This window comes from Stegostoma tigrinum, chromosome 4, assembly GCF_030684315.1.
Source record: "Stegostoma tigrinum isolate sSteTig4 chromosome 4, sSteTig4.hap1, whole genome shotgun sequence".
NCBI classification, from domain to species: domain Eukaryota; kingdom Metazoa; phylum Chordata; class Chondrichthyes; order Orectolobiformes; family Stegostomatidae; genus Stegostoma; species Stegostoma tigrinum.
In genome coordinates, this window is record NC_081357.1 from 2,757,116 (window position 1) to 2,777,889 (window position 20,774).

The following is a 20,774-nucleotide window of genomic DNA, read 5'->3' on the forward strand; positions in this document are numbered from 1 at the left end:
CACCTGAGGCTGGAATTGAACCCAGGTCCCTGGTGCTGTGAGGCTGTGGTGCTGACCACTGAGCCACCGTGCCGCTTCCAACAGTAACTCTGCCTCTTCCACCACAGTTATTGCTAGCACTTTTTGTTTTTATATCAAATCTTCAGCATCCAGAGTATTTCATTTTTTTAAAAAATTTATTTTTCACTTGTGGGATGAGGGATGTGGGATGTGAGATGTGGCTGTCACTGGCTGACCAGTGTTTATTGCCCGTCCCTAGTTGCCCTTGAGAGGTGGTAGTGAGATGTCCTCTTGAGCTGCTGAGATGACTGACCTCCACCAACCGCAACTATCTTCCTATGTGCCAGGTATAACATTAACCAACAGAGAGTGCTCATTCTAGCTTTGCCAGGGCTCCTTGATGCCATACTCGGTCGAATGCAACCTTGATATCAAGGGCTGTCACTCTCACCTCTCCTCTATAATTCAGCTCTTTTGTCCATGTTTGAACCGAGGCTGTAATGAGGTCAGGAGCTGAGTGGCCCTGGCAGAACCCAAACTGGGCGTCACTGAGCAGGTTATTGCTGAGCAGGAGCTGCTTGGTAGCACTGTTCCTGACACCTTCCATCACTTTACTGATGATCGAGAGGAGGCTGATGGGGCAGGAATTGGTCAGGTTGGATTTGCCCTGCTTTTTGTGTACAAGACATATCTGTGAAATTTTCCATATTGTCAGGTAGGTACCAGTGTTGTAACTGTACTGGAACAGCTTGGCTCGGGGAGCAGCATGTTCTGGAGCACAAGTCTTCATTATGATTGCCAGAATGTTGTCACAGCCCGTAGCCTTTGCAGTATCCAGTGTCTCCAGCTGTTTCTTGATATTGTGTGGAGTGAAGATTGCTGCGAACGCTTCAGCCTTATCTTTTGCACTGATGTGTCCAGCCCTTCCATCAGTGAGGATGGGGATATTTTTGGAGCCTCCTCCTCCAGTGAGTTGTTTAATTGTCCACCACCTTTCACAACTGGATGTGGCAGGACTGCAGAGCTTACACCTGATCCGTTCATTGTGGGATCGCTTAGCTCTGTCTATCACTTGATGCTTTCGCTGCTTGGTCTGAAAGTTGTCCTGTTTACCAGGTTGACGGCTCATGTGCAAGTATGCCTCATGCTGGTCCTGACGTGCTCTCCTGGACTCTCCTTTGAACTTGATCTTCATTATCATGAAGTTTGTGTCTTGCTTTCTGAAGAAGCTTCTTTAGATTGTGATGTGGCAAAATAAATGCTGTCATGGTGCGTATAAGCAGGAGCCCGAAGCGGACAGGCAGAAGTTCTGAATATCTAGAAGCAGCATGGGGAGACCTAGCAAGAATCTGAAACCTTAAAGCAGGAAAATTTTGATTTTTTGGATGAGAACTTTAAAGGTAGAGATCACACATAAGCCTTTAACAAAAGAACAAGATGGAAGAATTTAAACATTCTCTGCACCCATTTGTAAGAAATCTCACAGAGACCTTTTTAATGTTATTTCCATGGAGTTCGTGGGTGGGGAGCTGAAAGGAAGACGAGTAGGCAGTTGTGAGAACAGACAGCTCAGAATGCATAGCATCTTCTCCATGGGCTAGAAATCAAAGCGCTAATGGAGAAGTGATGGACAAAGCACTAACTGTTGGCATTATCATGAGGTTCTGAGGAAGGGTCACTGGACCCAAAACGTTAACTCTGTTTTCTCCCTCATAGATGCTTCCAGGCCTGCTGAGCTTTTCCAGCAACTTGGTTTTTGTGGCATTATCATGAAGTTGGTTTTACAGACGTTATGAGCAGGGCTGGAATGAAACAGGAAAATAAAGAGGACATTGAGCCTCTTGACATTGATCAGAATGAGGCAAGAATGCAACAGAATGATTGAGGAGATCAGTAGATCCTGCAACAAGCTGGCACGAAGTGTAACTCACACTGACCAGGAACCTTCAGCAAGCCCTTCTCTCCTCTGAAGGGGATGTAAATTATGTCAATTACTGCAGTGCCAAGTCCAGACCCTTCATACGATAGCACTGCTGGGGCTGTCGCAGTTACCATTTCCTTCAACCTTGATGCCACAGAGTCCTCCTGGCCTGCAGCAGGTGACAGCGCTTCTACCCATCCGATTGAGTTCTCAGTATTTCAGTTTCTAGCTAGGTAATTTCAGTCTGTTCCTGCTGGTGGGGCTCTTGATCCATTTCCTCAAGTTGAATGTGACTGCGAATCAGAGAGACAGTAAAACACCTAGAAGTGAGTAGGAAGGCCGAAAGGGACTCAGATAGACCAAGGGGATGGATTGGAATAACAACTTTCTTACAGAAAGTTCATTCAACATTGCAAATCACCGAAAACGTCAGCAACATTTCTTACCAAGCCACATAGGTGACTTTAGGACAGTGTAAATCAGGAAATTAGAAGCGCATGCAGTGAAAGGAAATACAGTAATCATGGAACACTGAAATCTACATATAAACTGCCAAAACCTAATTAGTGCTAATGCTGTCAAGGACAAGTTTTGGGATATATACAAGATAGTCTTTTCGAGGAAAGCATTGAGAACCCAACCGGTGTGACATTAGGTGCGACTTATAAACATTTTAATACCATTTATTTTAGAAATTGGATTTTGAACCAGTGACAGTTAAATTTCGGTTTGTGTGTGTGGGGAGTTTAACAATTAACTTGGCAATAATCCTGGAGCTGTGACTTCTTTAAAAACCAGGCTGAAGGACTGAACTCCTGGGGTGATATTGCGAACTTGTTAACATGGTGAGACTAGTACAATTGGAGTAAACATTGCAAAGCATTGCTTTTGGTTTAGAAGAATCTGAAATTGAATTTATTTTGCTTTAGAGAAATTGGAAATCTTTCGGTTGTGGTTTGCAGTCATCCTAGTTGAAATTCAATGTAAGAAATAGTATTTCTTCAAGAAAAGAGTTAGTTCAGAGAAGTTAGGAAATAGATTACCTTTAGTGTAGGGATTTTTGTTGAAAGCTGCAGACCAGAAGTGTTTGGTTAGAATCCTGAAAAGGTTATTCGAAGTTGAAAAAGTCTAACCTTAGTTAGTGAACACTATTCAAGGAAAAGGCTATCAAACTCTTAAGACTGGATGAGGATGTGGGTGATGTACTGTTTTTAGGTTTGGAGATGACACAAAACAAGTTGGAAGTGTGAGCTGTGAAGAGGATGCAAAGGTGTTTCAAGGGATTTGGAGAGTTTACGTGAGTGGAAGAAAATTGGCAGATAAAGTACAAGGTGGAGAAATGGGAGGTTATCCACTTTGGTCAGAAAAACAGAAACACAGAATATTCCTGAAAGGGTGAGAGGCTGGGTTGAAGTATTGGAACTTCAAAGAAACTTCAAAGTTTCTTGTCCATGAACCACTGAAAGTTTGCATAATGGTAACAGTGAGCAATTAAGAATGCAAATGGCATGATTACCTTTGTGACAACATGATTTGACTCTAGAAGCAAAGAAGTCTTACTGCAATTATATTGTACTTGGTGAAATCACACTTGGAGCATTGTGTCTCCTGTTGGTCTCCTTTCCTAAGAAAAAATATTCTTGCTGTGGAGGAAATGCAACAAAGATTCACCAAACTAATCAAAAACAAAGAACTGTGGCTACTGAAACTAGAAACAAAAACAGAAACTGGGCAGGTCTATCTGGCAGCATCTGTGGAGACAAAGCAGGGTCAACATTTTGGGACTAGTGACCCTTCTTGAGAACTGTTTTACCAGCTATTTCTGAGATTGAGAAGGAGAGTTCTTCATGGTCACCTGAGGCAGTATGGGAATTGAACCTATGTTGTTGGTATCACTCTGTATTGCAGACCAACTGTCCAGCTAACTGACTCCCAAATGAACAGGGACAGACAAGTGTAGCAAGAAATTCGAAAGGCAAATGAAACATCGGCCCACATCGCAGGAGGACTGAGGTTGAGAAATAGCGATGTCTTACTGCAGTTAGACAGGGCCTTGGTGAGAACACACCTGGAGTACTGCCTACAGGATGGGTTTCCCTACCTGAGGCAGGGTAGAGGCAGTGCAATGAAAGGGTCTCTAGGGTGGCACTGGGGATGGAAGGACTCTCCTAGGGGGAGAGATTGGTTCAACTGGGCCAGTATTCATTAGAGTTTAGAAGGATGAGGGGGACCTGAAACAACATATAAAATTCTAACAAGGCTAGGTAGGTTAGATATAGGGAAGAGATTTTCCTGATTGGGGTGTTTAGAGCCAAGAGTCACAATCTCAGGGAATGGGGTAGACCATTTAGAACTGAGGTAAAGAAATATTTCTTCACTGAGAGATGGTCCACCTGAGGAATTTGTTCCCAGAGAACACCTTGAGGCTGGGTCATGTCCAATAATTATTTAGATCCCAATACATCAATGTTTGAGAAGAGAAAGTGGGAATAAGACTATGAGATTGAGGATGAGTCATGATCAAATTAAATGGTGGGCCAGGCTCAAATGGCCAAATGGCCTACTCCTGCCCTGAGTTTCTTTATTTCTATCTCAGTCAAACAGACACAATCCTTGGGCTGGACTTTGAGAACATTTCTTGAAAGAAAATCTTCAACATCCTGGCTTTTAAATCCTGGCCCTATTCTCCCTAATTTCATGTCTACTTTAAGGCAAGACCCTACTCCCACCTCCATGAAAACTGGCCTGTTATTCGGCTGGTGAACAGGACAACCACAAGTATCTCACCTTGAAGTAGTTGTGGAGATCATCAGAGAGGAAAGTGTAAAACATCTGCCTGTCTTTTTTGTCACTGAGCCGATCATGGAAAACCCTGGTAACTTCATGTGCAAATAGAATAATTGTCTTTTCTCTGGAAACAATGTCGGATTCATGAGCCTGCAGCAGGCCCTGGAAAACCTGTAAAAACAAGGCAGGATCTGCTGAGAAATTGACAGTCAGCTCCTCGCACACGCTCAATAACATTGACACAAGTTGGCCTTGCCTACATGTGACTCCAGGCCCACAGCAGTATGGCTGACCTCAAAATGAACATTTGACAAGGGGTGCACAGGAGGCTGTTAAATAAAATAAGAGCTCATGATGGTAGGGGCAAGGTACTGGCATGGATACAGGAATGGCTGACTGGCAGAACAGAGGGTGGAGATAAAAGGATTTTGATCAGGATTGCAGAGGTCAGTGTTGAGGCCACAGCTATTCACATCATACCTGAATGATTTGTATGAAGGAACCGAGGGCATTGTTGCAACATTTGCAGGTGACACAAAGCCAGGTGGAGGGACACAGAGTGTTGAGGAAGCAGAGAGACTGCAGAAGGACTTGGTAAGGCTAGGAGAGTGGGTAAATAAGTGGCAGATGGAATACAACATGGAAAGTGTGAGGTAATGCACTTTAGTAGGAAGAATAGAGACATGCACAATTATCTAAAGGGCAAAGGCTTCTGAAATCCAAAGTACTGGGAGTTAGAATTCTCTTAAGGTTAACAGGCTGGTTCAGTTTGAAGGTAAGAAGGCAATGCAATGTTAGCATTCATTTCCAAAGAGCTAGAATACAAGAGCAAAGATATATACTGCTGAGGCTGTATCAGGCTATTGTCAGACCACACTTGGAAGATTGGGAACAGTTTTGCAGTCTCAAAGGGCTGAATAACCTAATTCTGCTCCTATATGTTATGGTCTAACTACCTGACAATGACTCCAGACAGTGGAAATGACAAGGAATCACCTTGCCAATACAATTAGCTTAGTTATCCCTCCTCACTAACAAAGAGTCATAGTCATAGAGTCAGGCAGCACAGAAACAGACCCTTCAGTCTAACGAGTCCATACTGAACGTAATATCAAACCAAACTAGTCCCACCTGCCTGCTCCTGGCCGATATCCCTCCAAACTGTTCCTATTCGTGTATCTATCCAAATGTCTTTTAAACATTGTAATTGTCCCCACATCCACCACTTCCTCTGGAAGTTCATTCCACACATGAAACATCCTCTGTGTAAAACACATTGTCCCTCAAGTCTTTTTTAAATCTCCCTCCTCTCACTTTAAAAGTGCATCCCCCAGTCTTCAAACCCCCATCCTCGGGAAAAGGCTATACCATTAATCCTATCCATATCCCTCATTATTTCAGAAATCTCTATCAGGTTGCCTCTTAACCTAACATACTGCAGTGAAAAAGGACCTTTTTAATAACTCAAAACTTCCACACCGAGCTTCATCCTGGTAAATTTCTTCACATCTAGGAACTTGTTATAAAATTGGGAGAGCTATCCCACAAAGCAGACAAGCACTGGCCATATATTGCCATTCCCAGGATTTTGCACCTTACAGGCTGGTATAGTCATAACCTACCAGCAGGACAGACACACCAGAGGTTGTTATGAGAGATAATGGGAACTGCAGATGCTGGAGAATCCAAGATAACAAAGTGTGAAGCTGGATGAACACAGCTGGCCAAGCAGCATCTCAGCAGCACAAAAGCTGACGTTTCGGGCCTAGACCCTTCATCAGAGACCCTCTCTGATGAAGGGTCTAGACCCGAAATGTCAGCTTTTGTGCTCCTGAGATGCTGCTTGGCCTGCTGTGTTCATCCAGCTTCACACTTTGTTATCAGAGGTTGTTATGATCCCAGTTGATGTCAGTACCAGAAACACTTAACAAGATACTGTATTATTTAACCACTAATCATCAACTGTTCCGAAAGGGCAGTATCCTGTAAATGTCCCTTGGCAAAGGCAATTCAGCTACACAGTTATCATTCTCATGTGCTGTCTTTCTCCAGTCCAGTAAAAAGAAACACTGGGAAGAAACAATCTGCCCCTTTTCAGTTTAAAAGGAAGCCCGTCTGTCCAAGACCTCTCTCTCCTCAACCTTTCAGCACCTGCAGCCAGCAAGAAATTACTGAACCAACTGAAATTGAAGCTGAAGCCTGTAGGTCTGTGTGAACCCTGACCCCACCCATTCATGATTCTTTTGTCTTACTTTCAAAAAAAAATGGAGAATTCAAAGCTGTTCACTAACTGCCCGTCTGAAGGAGACATCTCAATACCACAGTGACAACATCCCTCTGTAAGATTACAGGACAGAACACAGTGTCATCACAGTCGTGAGAAAGTGAGGCGAAAGACTTGCCTTGGCCAGGTCCCTCACGTTGAATGTGTAGTGCGGTTTGACTGGGGTGGGCAGCATTTGATGGCACATTTTGTAATAAATAGCAATGGCGGCAGTCACCAGCAGGTCTCGGCACTTCTGCACAACTGGCAAGAAGTTTCGGCTTTCCAGGTGACATCCGACTTGTACCTGAGGGAACAAGGAATCTTGAGAGATTATTGGAGGAACTCTCTCAGAAGACAGCTAAATTCATCAACAGTTAACACCAGTCATTCATTACCTGCTAAATTTGATTTAGTCTCCATGCTAGATCTGTCTTGGGGGTGTTTGTTGGGGTAAGTGCAGGGGCATCTTTAGTCTCAGTCAGCGTCTGCATATTTGTTGGTATCTTGCTGTTATGTTACTGCTATATCTGTGAAGTGCTGGGGTGGTGGCAACATCACTAATCCAGAGTTCTGAGGTCATGGCATTCAAAACTCACCGAGACAGATGGTGAAATTTCAATACAATAAAAATCGCGAAATGAGAGCTGGTCTAATGGGGAGCGAATAACTGTGGTTGAATGTTGTAAAACCCAATCTGGTTCACTAATGTCTTTCAGGGAAGGAAATCTGACATCCTCACCTATTTTGGGCTGCAGACCCAAAGCTATGTGACTCCTAACTGCTCTCTGCACAATTTGGGATGGGCAATAAATGCTGGCCTAGCCAGAGATGCACAAATCCCAGGAACAAATTAAAAAGCTACAAGTGTTACTCTATCTGTCCTGAGAGTGTTTGACGCCGTAGTGTAGATGTTGAAGGAGATTCACCTGGTGTCTAACTGCTGTATTGCCTGATGAATGATACTAGGTTTGTCTCTTACCTGGAAAATGTGTTGCAGTGAGTCAGTGGAAGGCTGGGGCAGGGTGAAGATGCTGAAGTGTTTGAGGAGCCGTTGGCTGAGTTCAGTGCGAGCACCACTTGGGGGGGCACATGCAGCAACCAGAGTCACGTCTTCCACACGCTGATCACAGTGGGTAAAGAGGAGCAGGAAGAGACAGTCAATCCTGGTGCACCTTCTGCAATGAACTTTAATACAGGCCCATTTGCAACCTGAGAGGTAAGGAGTGAGACCCCGGGAGTACAGACGGATGGAGGAGCAGAAGACCATAGGACATGGGAGTAGAAGTAGGCCATTCAGTCCATCAAGTCTGCTCCACCATTCAATGTGCTCATGGCTGGACTGATAATGCTGCTACATTCCTATTTTCCTGCCCTATTTCTATCACCTTTCAATCCCTTAATGATTAGAAATGGATCTATCTCAACCTTGAATATACTCAAATATACGGCCTTGACAGTTCTCTGTAGTAAAGAATTGCACAGATTTACTACTCTCCGAGAGAAGAAATTCCTCCTTATCTCTGTCTCAAATGTGCAACCCCTTATTCTGAGATGATGCCTTCTGGTCCTAGGTAATGGGAAACAACCTCTCCACATCTGCTCTGTCCAAGATCCCTCAGAATCTTGTATGATCAATAAAGTCACCTCTCAATCTTCTAAACTCCAATAAATACACACCCAACATTTTCAGTCTCACCTCATCAGACAATCACTCCATACCTGGCATCACCTCAAGGAACATTCTCTGGACTACCTTCAATGCCAGCATATCTTTCCTTAGATAAGGAAAACTGTTCACAGAATTCCAGCTGTGGCCTAACTAATATCTTGTTATGGCTTTAGCAAAAAATTTACCTTTATACTCTCTTCTCTTTGAAATAAAGGCTAACATTCCATGTACTTTCCCTAGGACCCACCAAACTTGGATGCTATCATTTTATCATCAATGAACAGGGACTCTTACATTCCTGTTTTCTGTAGTTTTCTGCAGTATCTCTCTATTTAAATAATACTCAGCTCCACTATACTTCCTGCCAAAGTATGTAAGCTCAGATTTCCCACACTATATTCCAGTCTACCTAGTTTCTGCCAACTCATGTAACCTGTCTAGGTCCCGCAGAATCACAGGATTGTTCGAGTGCAGAAGGAGACCATTCAGCTCAGCATATCTACCCTGGTTCTATTCCCAGTGCCAATATCCCGCCTTTTCCCCATTCCACTTGCACCGTTACCACACAACTACCCATTCAATGCCCTCTGAATGCCTCCAGTGAGCCTGCCACATTTCCAGACAGTGCATTCCAGACCCTAACTCATCACTGTGTGAATAAGTTTTTTTCTCACCTCACCCTTGCTTCATTTGCACATCACTGTAAATCTATTCCCTCTTTTTCTTATTTCTTTTAAGAGTGTGAGCAATGTCTTGTTATCTACTCTGTCCATCCCACTCTTGATTTGGAAAACCTCTATCAAATCTCCCTCAGCTTTCTCTCTAAGGCGAACGGTCCCCACTTCATCAATCTATTACCATAAGTGAAGTTTCTCATTCCTGAGCTCTGCATTCTTACCAATGCATTCACATCTTTTTTATAAAGCAGTGCCCATTACCTCCAGCTGAGGTCCGACAGATGTCTTGTATGACTTCAACATCACCTGTTTGCTTTGTACCCTACGCATCTATTAATAAAGCCATGGATACTGTCTGCTTTATCCACTGCTCTCTCCACCTGTTCTGCCACCTTCAATGATCTGTGCACAGATACACCCAGCTCTCTCTGCTCCTGAGACAACACAGTGTGGAGCTGGAGGAAAACAGCAGGCCAGGCAGCATCAGAGGAGCAGGAAAGCTGACGCTTCAGGTCAGAAATGATTTCTGAAAAAGGGTCCCGACCTGAAACATCAGTTTTCCTGCTCCTCTGATGCTGCCTGGCCTGGTGTGTTCCTCTAGCTCTACACTGCATTATCTCTGACTCCAGCATCATCGGTTCTTAATACCCTTGTCTGCTCCTGCATTCCTTTACAATTGTAACCCCTATTGTATACTGTCGGTCAATGTTCTTCCAGCCAAAGTGCATCACCTCACACTTTTCTGCATTGAACCTCATCTGCCACCAGTCTGCCCACTCCACCAACTTAGCAATATCCTTTCAGAATTCCACACTGTCTCCTTACAATTTACAATTCTTCTATGTTTTGTGTCATCTGCAAACTTTGAAATTGTCCCCTGCATACCAAGCTCCAGATCATTAACATATATCAGGAAAAGCAAGGGTCCCATTATTGACGCCTAGGAAACTCCATTAAAAACCACAATCTAGCCTGAAAAGTATCTTTTACACTCAGTATCCTGTCACTTAATCAATTTTGTGACACACTACAGACCCTTGGTGTAATCATCACCCTTTGCCTTACCACCTATTTTTGTATCATCTGAAAACTTGGTTATAATCCAATCACTTTCCTCATTCCAAGTCATTAACATATATTGTAAATAGCTGTAGCCCCAGCACTGATGCCTATGGCACTCCATTGGTTTACCATCCTAGTGATGACCCCTTATCCCAATTTTCTATCTTTTATTAGCTAAGCCTCTTATCCATGCTAATAATACTGCCTCCAATATAATGGGCTTTTATATTACTAAATAGTCTAATGTATGGTACGTTCTTAGCTGTTTTCTGAGAATCCAAGTGTATTACATCTACTGCTTCCCCTTTATCCATCCTACTTGTTACTTGCTCAAAGAGTTCCGGTAAATTTACATTGGCGGTTCTCCAATCCTTTGCACTTTTCCCAGGATGTAATTGTTTGGAAGATCACTTTGGAAATGCATTTATGATTTGTTTCCAGAAGGCTGATGGAATTTAATCTTTATTTCTGGAGGAGTTGAATATAAACGTAAGGATGTTACCCTTTAATTGTACGGAGTGGGATACAGGATTTTGGTAAGACCGCATCACGAATACCATGTGCAGTTTTGGTCCCCTTACTGAAGGAAAGGTATTAATATGTGGAGATGGTTCAATGGAGGTTTACTCGAATAATATTCAGAATGAATGGGTTGTCTTATGATGATCGGTTGGACGGCTGGGCTTGTTTTCGCTGGAGCATAGTCAACCTCTCCTCGTGAGATATTGCTGGGGTGGTTGGTATTAATTCTGGTTTTGTTTCTCAGTGGTTTATATCCAAGATCTAATTCAATGTGTTTGTTGATGGAGTTCCAGTTGGAATACCAGGCCTCCAGAAATTCCCTGGCGTGTCTCTGTTCGGCTTGTGCAATTATTGATGTGTTGTCCCAGTCGAGAGGCAAATAATTAACAAGCAGGAAAAAAACACCAATGTTTCCATAAGACTATAAGACATAGGAGCAGAAACCAGACCTTTCAGCCCATCGAGTCTGCTCTGCCATTCAATCAATGCTGAAAAGTTCCTTAACCCCATTCTTCTGCTTTCTCCCTGTATCCCTTGATTCCCTTGATAATCAAGAACCTATCTATCTCAGTCTTAAATGTACTCAATGACCTGGCCTCCACAGCCTTCTGTGGCAGTGAATTCCATAGATTCACCAATCTCTGGCTGAAGTAGTTTCTCCTTATGTCTTCTTAAAGGTCTTCCCTTTACTCTAAGGCTGTGTGCCCTTGGGTCCTAGTCTCTCCTACAAATGAAAACATCTTCCCAACATCCACCCTGTCCAGGCCATTCAGTATTCTGTAAGTTTCAATCAGTTCTCCCCTCATCCTTCTAAACTCCAATGAGTATAGTCCCAGAGCCCTCAAACGTTCCTCATATGTTAAGCTTTCCATTCCTGGGACCATTCTTGTGAACCTCCTCTGAACCTGCTCCAGGGCCAGTACATCCTTCCTGAGATACGGGGCCCAAGCCTGCACACAATGAGGTGTACTGATGATGTTCCCTAGTAGGGTGACGAAACATTTGCAACCAAACCCAACAGCTTGGCAGCAAGTCTACAGTCTTAATGCTCCTAATACACTCTATAAACCCATTTTACAAGTGACATTCATCAATTTAATTCACAGGGTCTATAGGTAGGTTAAAATCACCTGGAGAACCAGGGACAGAGACTCAGAATGAGGAGCAGTCTATTTAGGACTGGGATGAGGAAAAAATTCTTCACTGTATTCTTCTTTTCCCAATGTCTTCTGGAACAAAGTAAGCAGGCTATTCCAGATGTATCACGGTTCTTTAGCATAGCCTCCAGCTGATAGATTCTGAGCCAAGCCTCCTTAAACTGTGCTGAAAACATCAAATTGTGGAGATCACAGGAGGTCAGACAGCATTAATGGAGAGAGAGCAAGTTAATGTCTTGAGTACAGATGATTGCACATCATAAGGGGAGGTGATGGCCTAGTGGTATTATTGATAGAGTGTTAATTCAGAGACCCGGATAATGTTTTGGGGACCCTGGTTCGAATCCCACCATGGCAGATGGTAGAATTTGAATTCAATAAAATATCTGGAATTAAGAATCTTATGATGACCATGAATCCATTGTCGATTGTTGGAAAAACCCATCTGGAAGGGAAAGAAACTGCCATCCTTACCTGGTCTGGCCTACATGTGAATCCAGGCCCTCAGCAATGTCAATGACTCTGAACTGCCCTCTGGGCAATTAGGGATGGGCAATAAATGCTGCCTGGTCAGTGATACCCTCATCCCGTTAATGAATAAGAAAGGAAAGCTGACGTGGCTCTGATAAAGAGTCATAGAGACTTGAAACGTTAGCTTGCTTTCTCTCCGTGGATATGGTCTCACCCCCTGATGTCTCCAGCATTTGTTCTGTACAGATTGCAGCATCTGCAGTAATTTGCTGTAGAAACTACAAATACTTGCTGCAAAGATAATTGTTAAGGATCACGGAGGCATTGATTAAACTCCAAATGCAGCAATGCCACAATCCTGTCTCAATCCCTAACCCTATCTCTCTCAATCCACATACATCCTCATTAACAAGACATTTACAAAACAAGGAATTACAACAACAAATCATGACACATACCAACCATTTGAGCTTCTTAATATCAAAAAACCCTCCAAGGTCCAGGAATTGTCGGATCAATTCAAGTGGAGGCTGTGCTCCATATTGCTCAACTGCTGGCATGTTCAGGTCATCGAGAAATACAATTGCCTGTCAGACACAAACAAAAAAACAATAGGGTGTAGATACACATTGACACAAATACTGTGAGATACACCTTGACTGTAATCACTGTGATATACACATTGACACAAACACTGTGAGACACACCTTGACTGTAATCACTGTGATATACACATTGACACAAACACTGTGAGATACACCTTGACTGTAATCACTGTGATATACACATTGACACAAACACTGTGAGATACACATTGACTGTAATCACTGTGATATACACATTGACACAAAGACTGTGAGATACACATTGACTGTAATCACTGTGATATACACATTGACACAAACACTGTGAGATACACATTGACTGTAATCACTGTGATATACACATTGACACAAACACTGTGAGATACACATTGACTGTAATCACTGTGATATACACATTGACACAAACACTGTGAGATACACATTGACTGTAATCACTGTGATATACACATTGACACAAACACTGTGAGATACACATTGACTGTAATCACTGTGATATACACATTGACACAAACACTGTGAGATACACCTTGACTGTAATCACTGTGATATACACATTGACACAAAGACTGTGAGATACACATTGACTGTAATCTTTGCGATATACACATTGACACAAACACTGTGAGATACACATTGACTGTAATCATTGCGATATACACATTGACACAGTGTGAGATACATGTTGACGGAAATCATGGCGAAAAAAAATTGACTCAAACATTGAGATACACATTGACTACAAGTGCCAAGAGATAGACATTCACTGCGATTGCTGTGATGCACAATGAGTGCAATCACTATGCAATACACATTGACTATAATCATGATGAGATACACTTTGACTGAAAACACCGTGAGATACACATTGACTGTAATCACTGTGAAGTACACGTTGACTGAAAATCCTGTGATACACACAACGATTGCAACCACAGCAATATCTATGTTCATGGCAATCACTGTGAAATACACATTGACTGTAAGCACTGTCAGATACACATTGTGAATCCTGTGAGATGCACATTGACTGCAAATCCTGTGATACACACACTGAGGGCAATCACTGCGGTGTACAAGTTGACTGCAATCACTGTGAAAAACACTGACTGCATTCACTGCAAGATACACATTGAATGTAAACACCTTGAGATACACATTGACTGCAAATACCATTAGACACACATTGACTGTAATCACTGTGAGAAGCACATTGACTGTAATCACGGTGAGATAAAAATTGACTGCAAACACTTTGAGGAACACATTGAACACAAATACTGTGATACACACATTGATTACAAAAACTGCGGTATACAAATTGACTGCAATCACTGTGAAAAACACATTGACTGCAGTCACTGCGAGATACATTGAGTGCAATCACTGCGATATGCACATCGGCTGCAAACACTGTGAGAAACACATTGACTACAAATACTGTGATATACACATTGAGTGCAATCACTAAGAGATACACATTAGCTGTAATCACTGTCAGATACACATTGACTGAAAAAACCATGAGATACACATTGACTGTAATCACTATGATTTACACATTGAGTGCAATCATTGTGAGATACACATTCATTGCAAACAGTGATTACAGCTAATGTGTATCTTAGTGATTGCACTCAATGTGTATATCACAGTATTTGTAGTCAATGTGTTTCTCACAGTGTTTGCAGCCGATGTGCATATCGCAGCAATTACACTCAATATATCTCGCAGTGACTGCAGTCAATGTGTTTTTCACAGTGATTGCAGTCAACTTGTATACTGCAGTTTTTGTAATCAATGTGTGTATCACAGTATTTGTATTCAATGTGTTTCAATTGCTTTGCAGAACACCTACGCTCGCTTTGCACTAAACAACTGCACCTCCCAGTCGCGAACGATTTCAACTCCCATTCCTTCGATGACATGTCCATCATGGGCCTCCTGCAGTGCCACAATGATGCCACCCAAAAGTTGCAGGAACAGCAACTCCTATTTCGCTTGGGAACCCTGCAGCCCAATGGTATCAATGTGGATTTCACAAGCTTCAAAATCTCCCCTTCCCCCACTGCATCCCTAAACCAGCCCAGCTTGTTCCCGCCTCCCTAACCTGTCCTTCTTCCCACCTATCCCCTCCTCCCACCTCAAGCTCCACCCCCATCTCCTACAAACTAACCTCATCCCACCCCTTTGACCAGTCCATCCTCCCTGGACTGACCTATCCCCTTCCTAACTCCCCACCTACACTCACCTTTACTGACTCCATCCCTGCCTCTTTGACCTGTTTGTCTCCTCTCCACCTATCTTCTCCTCTATCCACTTTCTTTCCGCCTCCCCTCATTTCTGAAGAAGTGTCTAGACCCGAAATGTCAGCTTTTCTGCTCCTCTGATGCTGGTTGGCCTGCTGTACACCTTGTTGTCTCTGATATACACATTCCTGTATTCATCTTCCTGTTTCTTTACTCGTTCGCATACGGCATGACAAGTAATCTGGAGATTAGTATTTTAAATGTCCTGCAGGCTATTTTTCTAGCTTACTGCTAAATTCTGATTGCAGGGCCATATCCCTCTCCTGACATATGTTGTTAGTACCAATGTGGACCACAACCTTTGAGTTTCAGTCTGATCAGCAGGATGTGATAATTGGAGTCCTGCCAAGTTCTCTACTGGGATCTCAACTTCTTACAATTTACATCAATGAGTTAGGAGAGGTGAGCCAAGGCATGGTGTCTGAATTCTCAGAAAACACCAAGATTGGTCAGAAAGAAGGGTCACTGGACCTGAAACATTATTTATTTCTCTCTTCCTCCCCACAGTTGCTGCCAGGCTTCCTGAGTTTCTGTTTTTTGTTTCAGATTTGCAGCATACACAGTTTTTTGTTTTATTTTAGGCAGGAAAGTCTGCCATGACAAAGACATAGGAAGTTTGCAGGCAGACATAGTTACCTTGAGCGAGTGGGCAAAAATCTGCCAGACAAAATAGAATGCGGAAAATGGCAAGGTTAGTGACCATGGCAATGAAAGATGAAAAAACAGCATATGAATTAAATGGAGAACAACTGCGGAATTCTATTGCGCTTTTCACAATACAATTGTAAATTCACTATATATGAATTTCACTCGATAAATGTAAATGTTTTGTTCTCTCTTATGAGGCATTTGAATATTCTGGTGTGTGAGTCACAAAAGCTTAGTTTGCAGGTACAGCAGATAATCAGGAAGTAAATGGGATACTCTCCTTTATTAGAGAGGATGTGAGCATCTGTCAGAGTGACAATATGAATAAATATTTCTGACCTGCTTGTTCTTTGCTGGGATCCGGCGATTTCTGCTTTTCTTCACCAGATTTTTGAGGATCTGTGCCTGGGTTTGGGTTGATGTGGTCTGAGTGCTGAACAACATTGTGGTTACTAGTACCTCCTGGGTGTTACGGCTGGACTTGCTGTCGGCGTGTACATCATATCGTCTCAAGAACTCCATTCGCTGACCACTGCAAACTGGACCAGGCAAAGCAAAGAAGCAATCCTCATTAATTTCCTGAGATAACAAATTGTGGGGCTGGATGAACACAGCAGGCCCAGCAGCATCTCAGGAGTGCAAAAGCTGACGTTTCGGGCCTAGACCCTTCATCAGAGAGGGGGATGGGGTGAGGGTTCTGGAATAAATAGGGAGAGAGGGGGAGGCGGACCGAAGATGGAGATAAAAGAAGATAGGTGGAGAGGAGGGTATAGGTGGGGAGGTAGGGAGGGGATAGGTCAGTCCAGGGAAGACGGACAGGTCAAGGAGGTGGGATGAGGTTAGTAGGTAGGAAATGGAGGTGTGGCTTGAGGTGGGAGGAAGGGATGGGTGAGAGGAAGAACAGGTTAGGGAGGCTCGGACAGGCTGGGCTGGTTTTGGGATGCAGTGGGGGGAGGGGAGATTTTGAAGCTGGTGAAGTCCACATTGATACCATTGGGTTGCAGAGTTCCCAAGCGGAATACGAGTTGCTGTTCCTGCAACCTTCGGGTGGCATCATTGTGGCACTGCAGGAGGCCCATGATGGACATGTCGTCTGAGGAATGGGAGGAGGAGTTAAAATGGTTCGTGACTGGGAGGTGCAGTTGTATATTGCGAACCGAGCGGAGGTGTTCTGCAAAGCGGTCCCAAGCCTCCGCTTGGTTTCCCCAATGTAGACGAAGCCACAGCGGGTACAATGGATACAGTATGCCACATTGGCAGATGTGCAGGTGAATATCTGCTTAATATGGAAAGTCATCATGGGGCCTGGGATGAGGTGTGAGGGAGGAGGTGTGGGGGCAAGTGTAGCATTTCCTGCAGTTGCAGGGGAAGTTGCCGGGTGTGATGGGGTTGGAGGGCAGTGTGGAGCGAACAAGGGAGTCATGAAGAGAGTGGTCTCTCCGGAAGGCAGACAAGGATGGGGATGGAAAAATGTCTTGGGTAGTGGGGTCGGACTGTAGATGGTGGAAGTGTCAGAGGATGATGTGCTGTATCCGGAGGGTGGTGGGGTGGTGTGTGAGAACGAGGGGGATCCTCTTGGGGTGGTTGTGGCGGGGGCGGGAAGTGAGGGATGTGTTGCGGGAAATGCGGGAGACGCGGTCAAGGGTGTTCTCGACCATTGCGGGGGGAAAGTTGCGGTCCTTGAAGAACTGGGACATCTGGGATGTGCGGGAGTGGAATGCCTCTCGTGGGAGCTGATGCGGCAGAGGCGGAGGAATTGGGAATAGGGGATGGAATTTTTGCAGGAGGGTGGGTGGGAGGAGGTGTATTCTGGGTAGCTGTGGGAGTCAGTGGGCTTGAAATGGACATCAGTTTCTCTGTTGTTGGTACAAAAGCAGTCACTCCCTGCTAATTCATGAGTTCAGGTCACGTTCAAGAGCGACTGGAGTTACCTGTTCATGCTTGCTTTCTAATGCAGTATTGTGGCAGCATGTGCTATCATTCCAATGAGACGTTAAACCAAGACCCAGTCTGTCCTGTCATATGGACATGTGGTCCCATGGCACCATTCAAAGCCAGGCTGGGGATTTTTACATTGTACTGTTGCTACAAACAACATTACTAAAATCAATTTTCTGGTTATTTTCAAACTGCGAGCGCGAGTGGGAGCTTGGAGCAAGGGCCTGTCGGGAAGCAGGTGAGTCACTGTTTTTGAATTTATGAAAAGCTTACCTCGAGAATAGGTGGAGGTACGCTCAGCAGGAGCCGACACGGGACTGGTGAGTAAGTGAGGTAATATATTTGTGTTCGTTGCGTTACCCGAAACACTACCCGGATAGTGTGTCCCACCCATCCTCCTCCTCTAACCAAAAAAAAGGGTTCTGTGTGCCTGATTGGTAAGGTAACAAGTTTATTTTTTATTCTTTATTTTTTAAGTCTTTGGGAATTTAGAATAATGGGAACGGAGGTCAGGGCAGTTGAATGTTCCTCCTGCAGAATGTGGGAGGTAAGGCTCACCACTAGTGTCCCTGCTAACTACAGCTGCGGGAAGTGCACCCAACTCCAGCTCCTCGAAAACCGCGTTAGGGAACGGGAGCTGGAGCTGGATGAACTTCGGGTCATTTGGGAGGCAGAGGGGGTTATTGAGAGGAGTTAAAGGGAGGTAGTCACTCCTCAGGTACAAGAAAAAGGCAGATGGGTTACGGTCAGGGGACAGAAAGGGAACCGACAGGCAGTGCAGGGATCCCCTGTGGCCATTCCCCTCAACAATAAGTATACCGTTTTGGATACTGTTGGGGGGGGGAACTTACCAGGGGAAAGCAGTGGGGCACAGATCTCTGGCACGGAGTCTGTCCCTGCTGCTCAGAAGGAAAGGGGGTAGAGGAGCAGAGCAGTAGTCATTGGGGACTTCATAGTTAGGGGGACAGATAGGAGGTTCTGTGGGGACGAGAGAGACTCACGTTTGGTGTGTTGCCTCCCAGGTGCCAGGGTGCGTGATGTCTCTGATCGTGTTTTTGGGATCATTAAGGGGAAGGGGGAGCAGCCCCAACTCATGGTCCACATTGGCACCAATGACATAGGTAGGAAGAGAGATGGGGATTTAAGGCGGAAATGCAGGGAGCTAGGATGGAAGCTGAGAGCTAGGACGAACAGAGTTGTTGTCTCTGGTTTGTTGCCCGTGCCACGTGCTAGTGAGGCGAGGAATAGGGAGAGAGAGGAGTTGAACACGTGGCTACAGGGATGGTGCAGGAGGGAGGGTTTTGGATTCTTGGATAATTGGGGCTCTTTCTGGGGTAGGTGGGACCTCTACAAGCAGGATGGTCTTCACCTGAACCAGAGGGGTACCGATATCCTGGGGGGGGGAAATTTGCGAAGGCTATTCGGGTGGGTTTAAACTAATTCAGCAGGGGCTTGGGAACCAAAATTGTAGTTCGAGTATAGAAAAGGTTGAGAGCAGGGAGGTCCGAAATAAAGTTTCAGGGACGCAAGATGGCATCAGCAAACAAGAAGTTGGTTTGAGGTGTGTCTACTTCAATGCCAGGAGCGTCCGGGGAATAAGGTGGGTGAACCTGCAGCATGGGTTGGTACCTGGGACTTGGATGTTGTGGCCATTTCGGAGACATGGATAGAGCAGGGACACGAATGGTTGTTGCAGATTCCGGGATTTAGATGTTTCAGTAAGAATGGAGAAGATGGTAAAAGTGGGAGAGGTGAGGCATTGTTGGTCAAGGACAGTATTACAGTTGCAGAAAGGATGTTTGGGGACTCGTCAACTGAGGTAGTATGGGCGGAGGTTAGAAACAGGAAAGGAGAGGTCACCCTGTTGGGAGTTTTCTATAGGCCTCCGAATAGTTCCAGATATGTAGAGGAAAGGACAGCAAAAATGATTCTCGATAGGAGTGAGAGAGACAGGGTAGTTGTCATGGGGGACTTCAACTTTCCAGATATTGACTGGGAACACTATAGTTTGAGTACTATAGATGGGTCAGTTTTTGTCCAGTGTGCGCAGGAGGGCTTCCTGAGACAGTATGTAGATAAGCCAACAAGGGGAAAAGCCACACTAGATTTGGTACTGGGTAATGAGCCCGGCCAGGTGTTAGATTTGGAAGTAGGTGAGCACTTTGGTGATAGCGATCACAATTCTGTTATGTTTACTTTAGTGATGGAAAGGGATAGGTGTATACCACTGGGCAAGAGTTATAGCTGGGGGAAAGGCAATTACGATGAGATTAGGAAAGATTTAGGGAGCATAGGATGGGGAAGAAAACTGCAGGGGATGGGCACATTAGAAATGTGGAGCTTATTCAAGGAAAAGCCCCTGTGTGTCCTAGATAAGTATGTGCCTGTCAGGCAGGGACGAAGCTGTAGAGTGTGGGAGCCGTGGTTTACGAAGGAGGCGGAATCTCTGGTCAAGAGGAAGAAGGCGGCTTATGTTAGGACGAGATGTGAAGGCTCAGTTATGGCACTTGAGGGCTACGAGGTAGCCAGGAAAGACCTAAAGAGAGAGTTTAGAAGAGCCAGGAGGAGACATGAGAAGTTGTTGGTGGATAGGATCAGGGTAAACCCTAAGGCTTTCTATAGGTATTTAAGGAATAAAAGAATGACGAGAGTAAGATTAGGGCCAATCAAGGATAGCAGTGGTAAGTTGTGTGTGGAGTCAGAGGAGATAGGGGAACCGCTAAATGAATATTTTTCAACAGTATT

At 44.4% G+C, this 20,774-nt stretch overlaps 1 protein-coding gene across 1 annotated transcript in view; it reads right to left on the reverse strand.

Moving 5' to 3' along the window:
* Positions 1-20,774, reverse strand: part of LOC125452334 (dynein axonemal heavy chain 6-like) — a 920,763-nt gene that overhangs the window by 456,573 nt on the left and 443,416 nt on the right. Inside the window, exons 47-51 of the mRNA XM_059645527.1 lie at positions 16,431-16,630; positions 12,991-13,119; positions 7,954-8,094; positions 7,111-7,278; positions 4,709-4,879 (exon numbers count right to left, since the gene is read on the reverse strand). Coding sequence (XP_059501510.1) covers positions 4,709-4,879; positions 7,111-7,278; positions 7,954-8,094; positions 12,991-13,119; positions 16,431-16,630 — 809 coding nt within the window. The remainder of the gene's footprint in view (positions 1-4,708; positions 4,880-7,110; positions 7,279-7,953; positions 8,095-12,990; positions 13,120-16,430; positions 16,631-20,774) is intronic.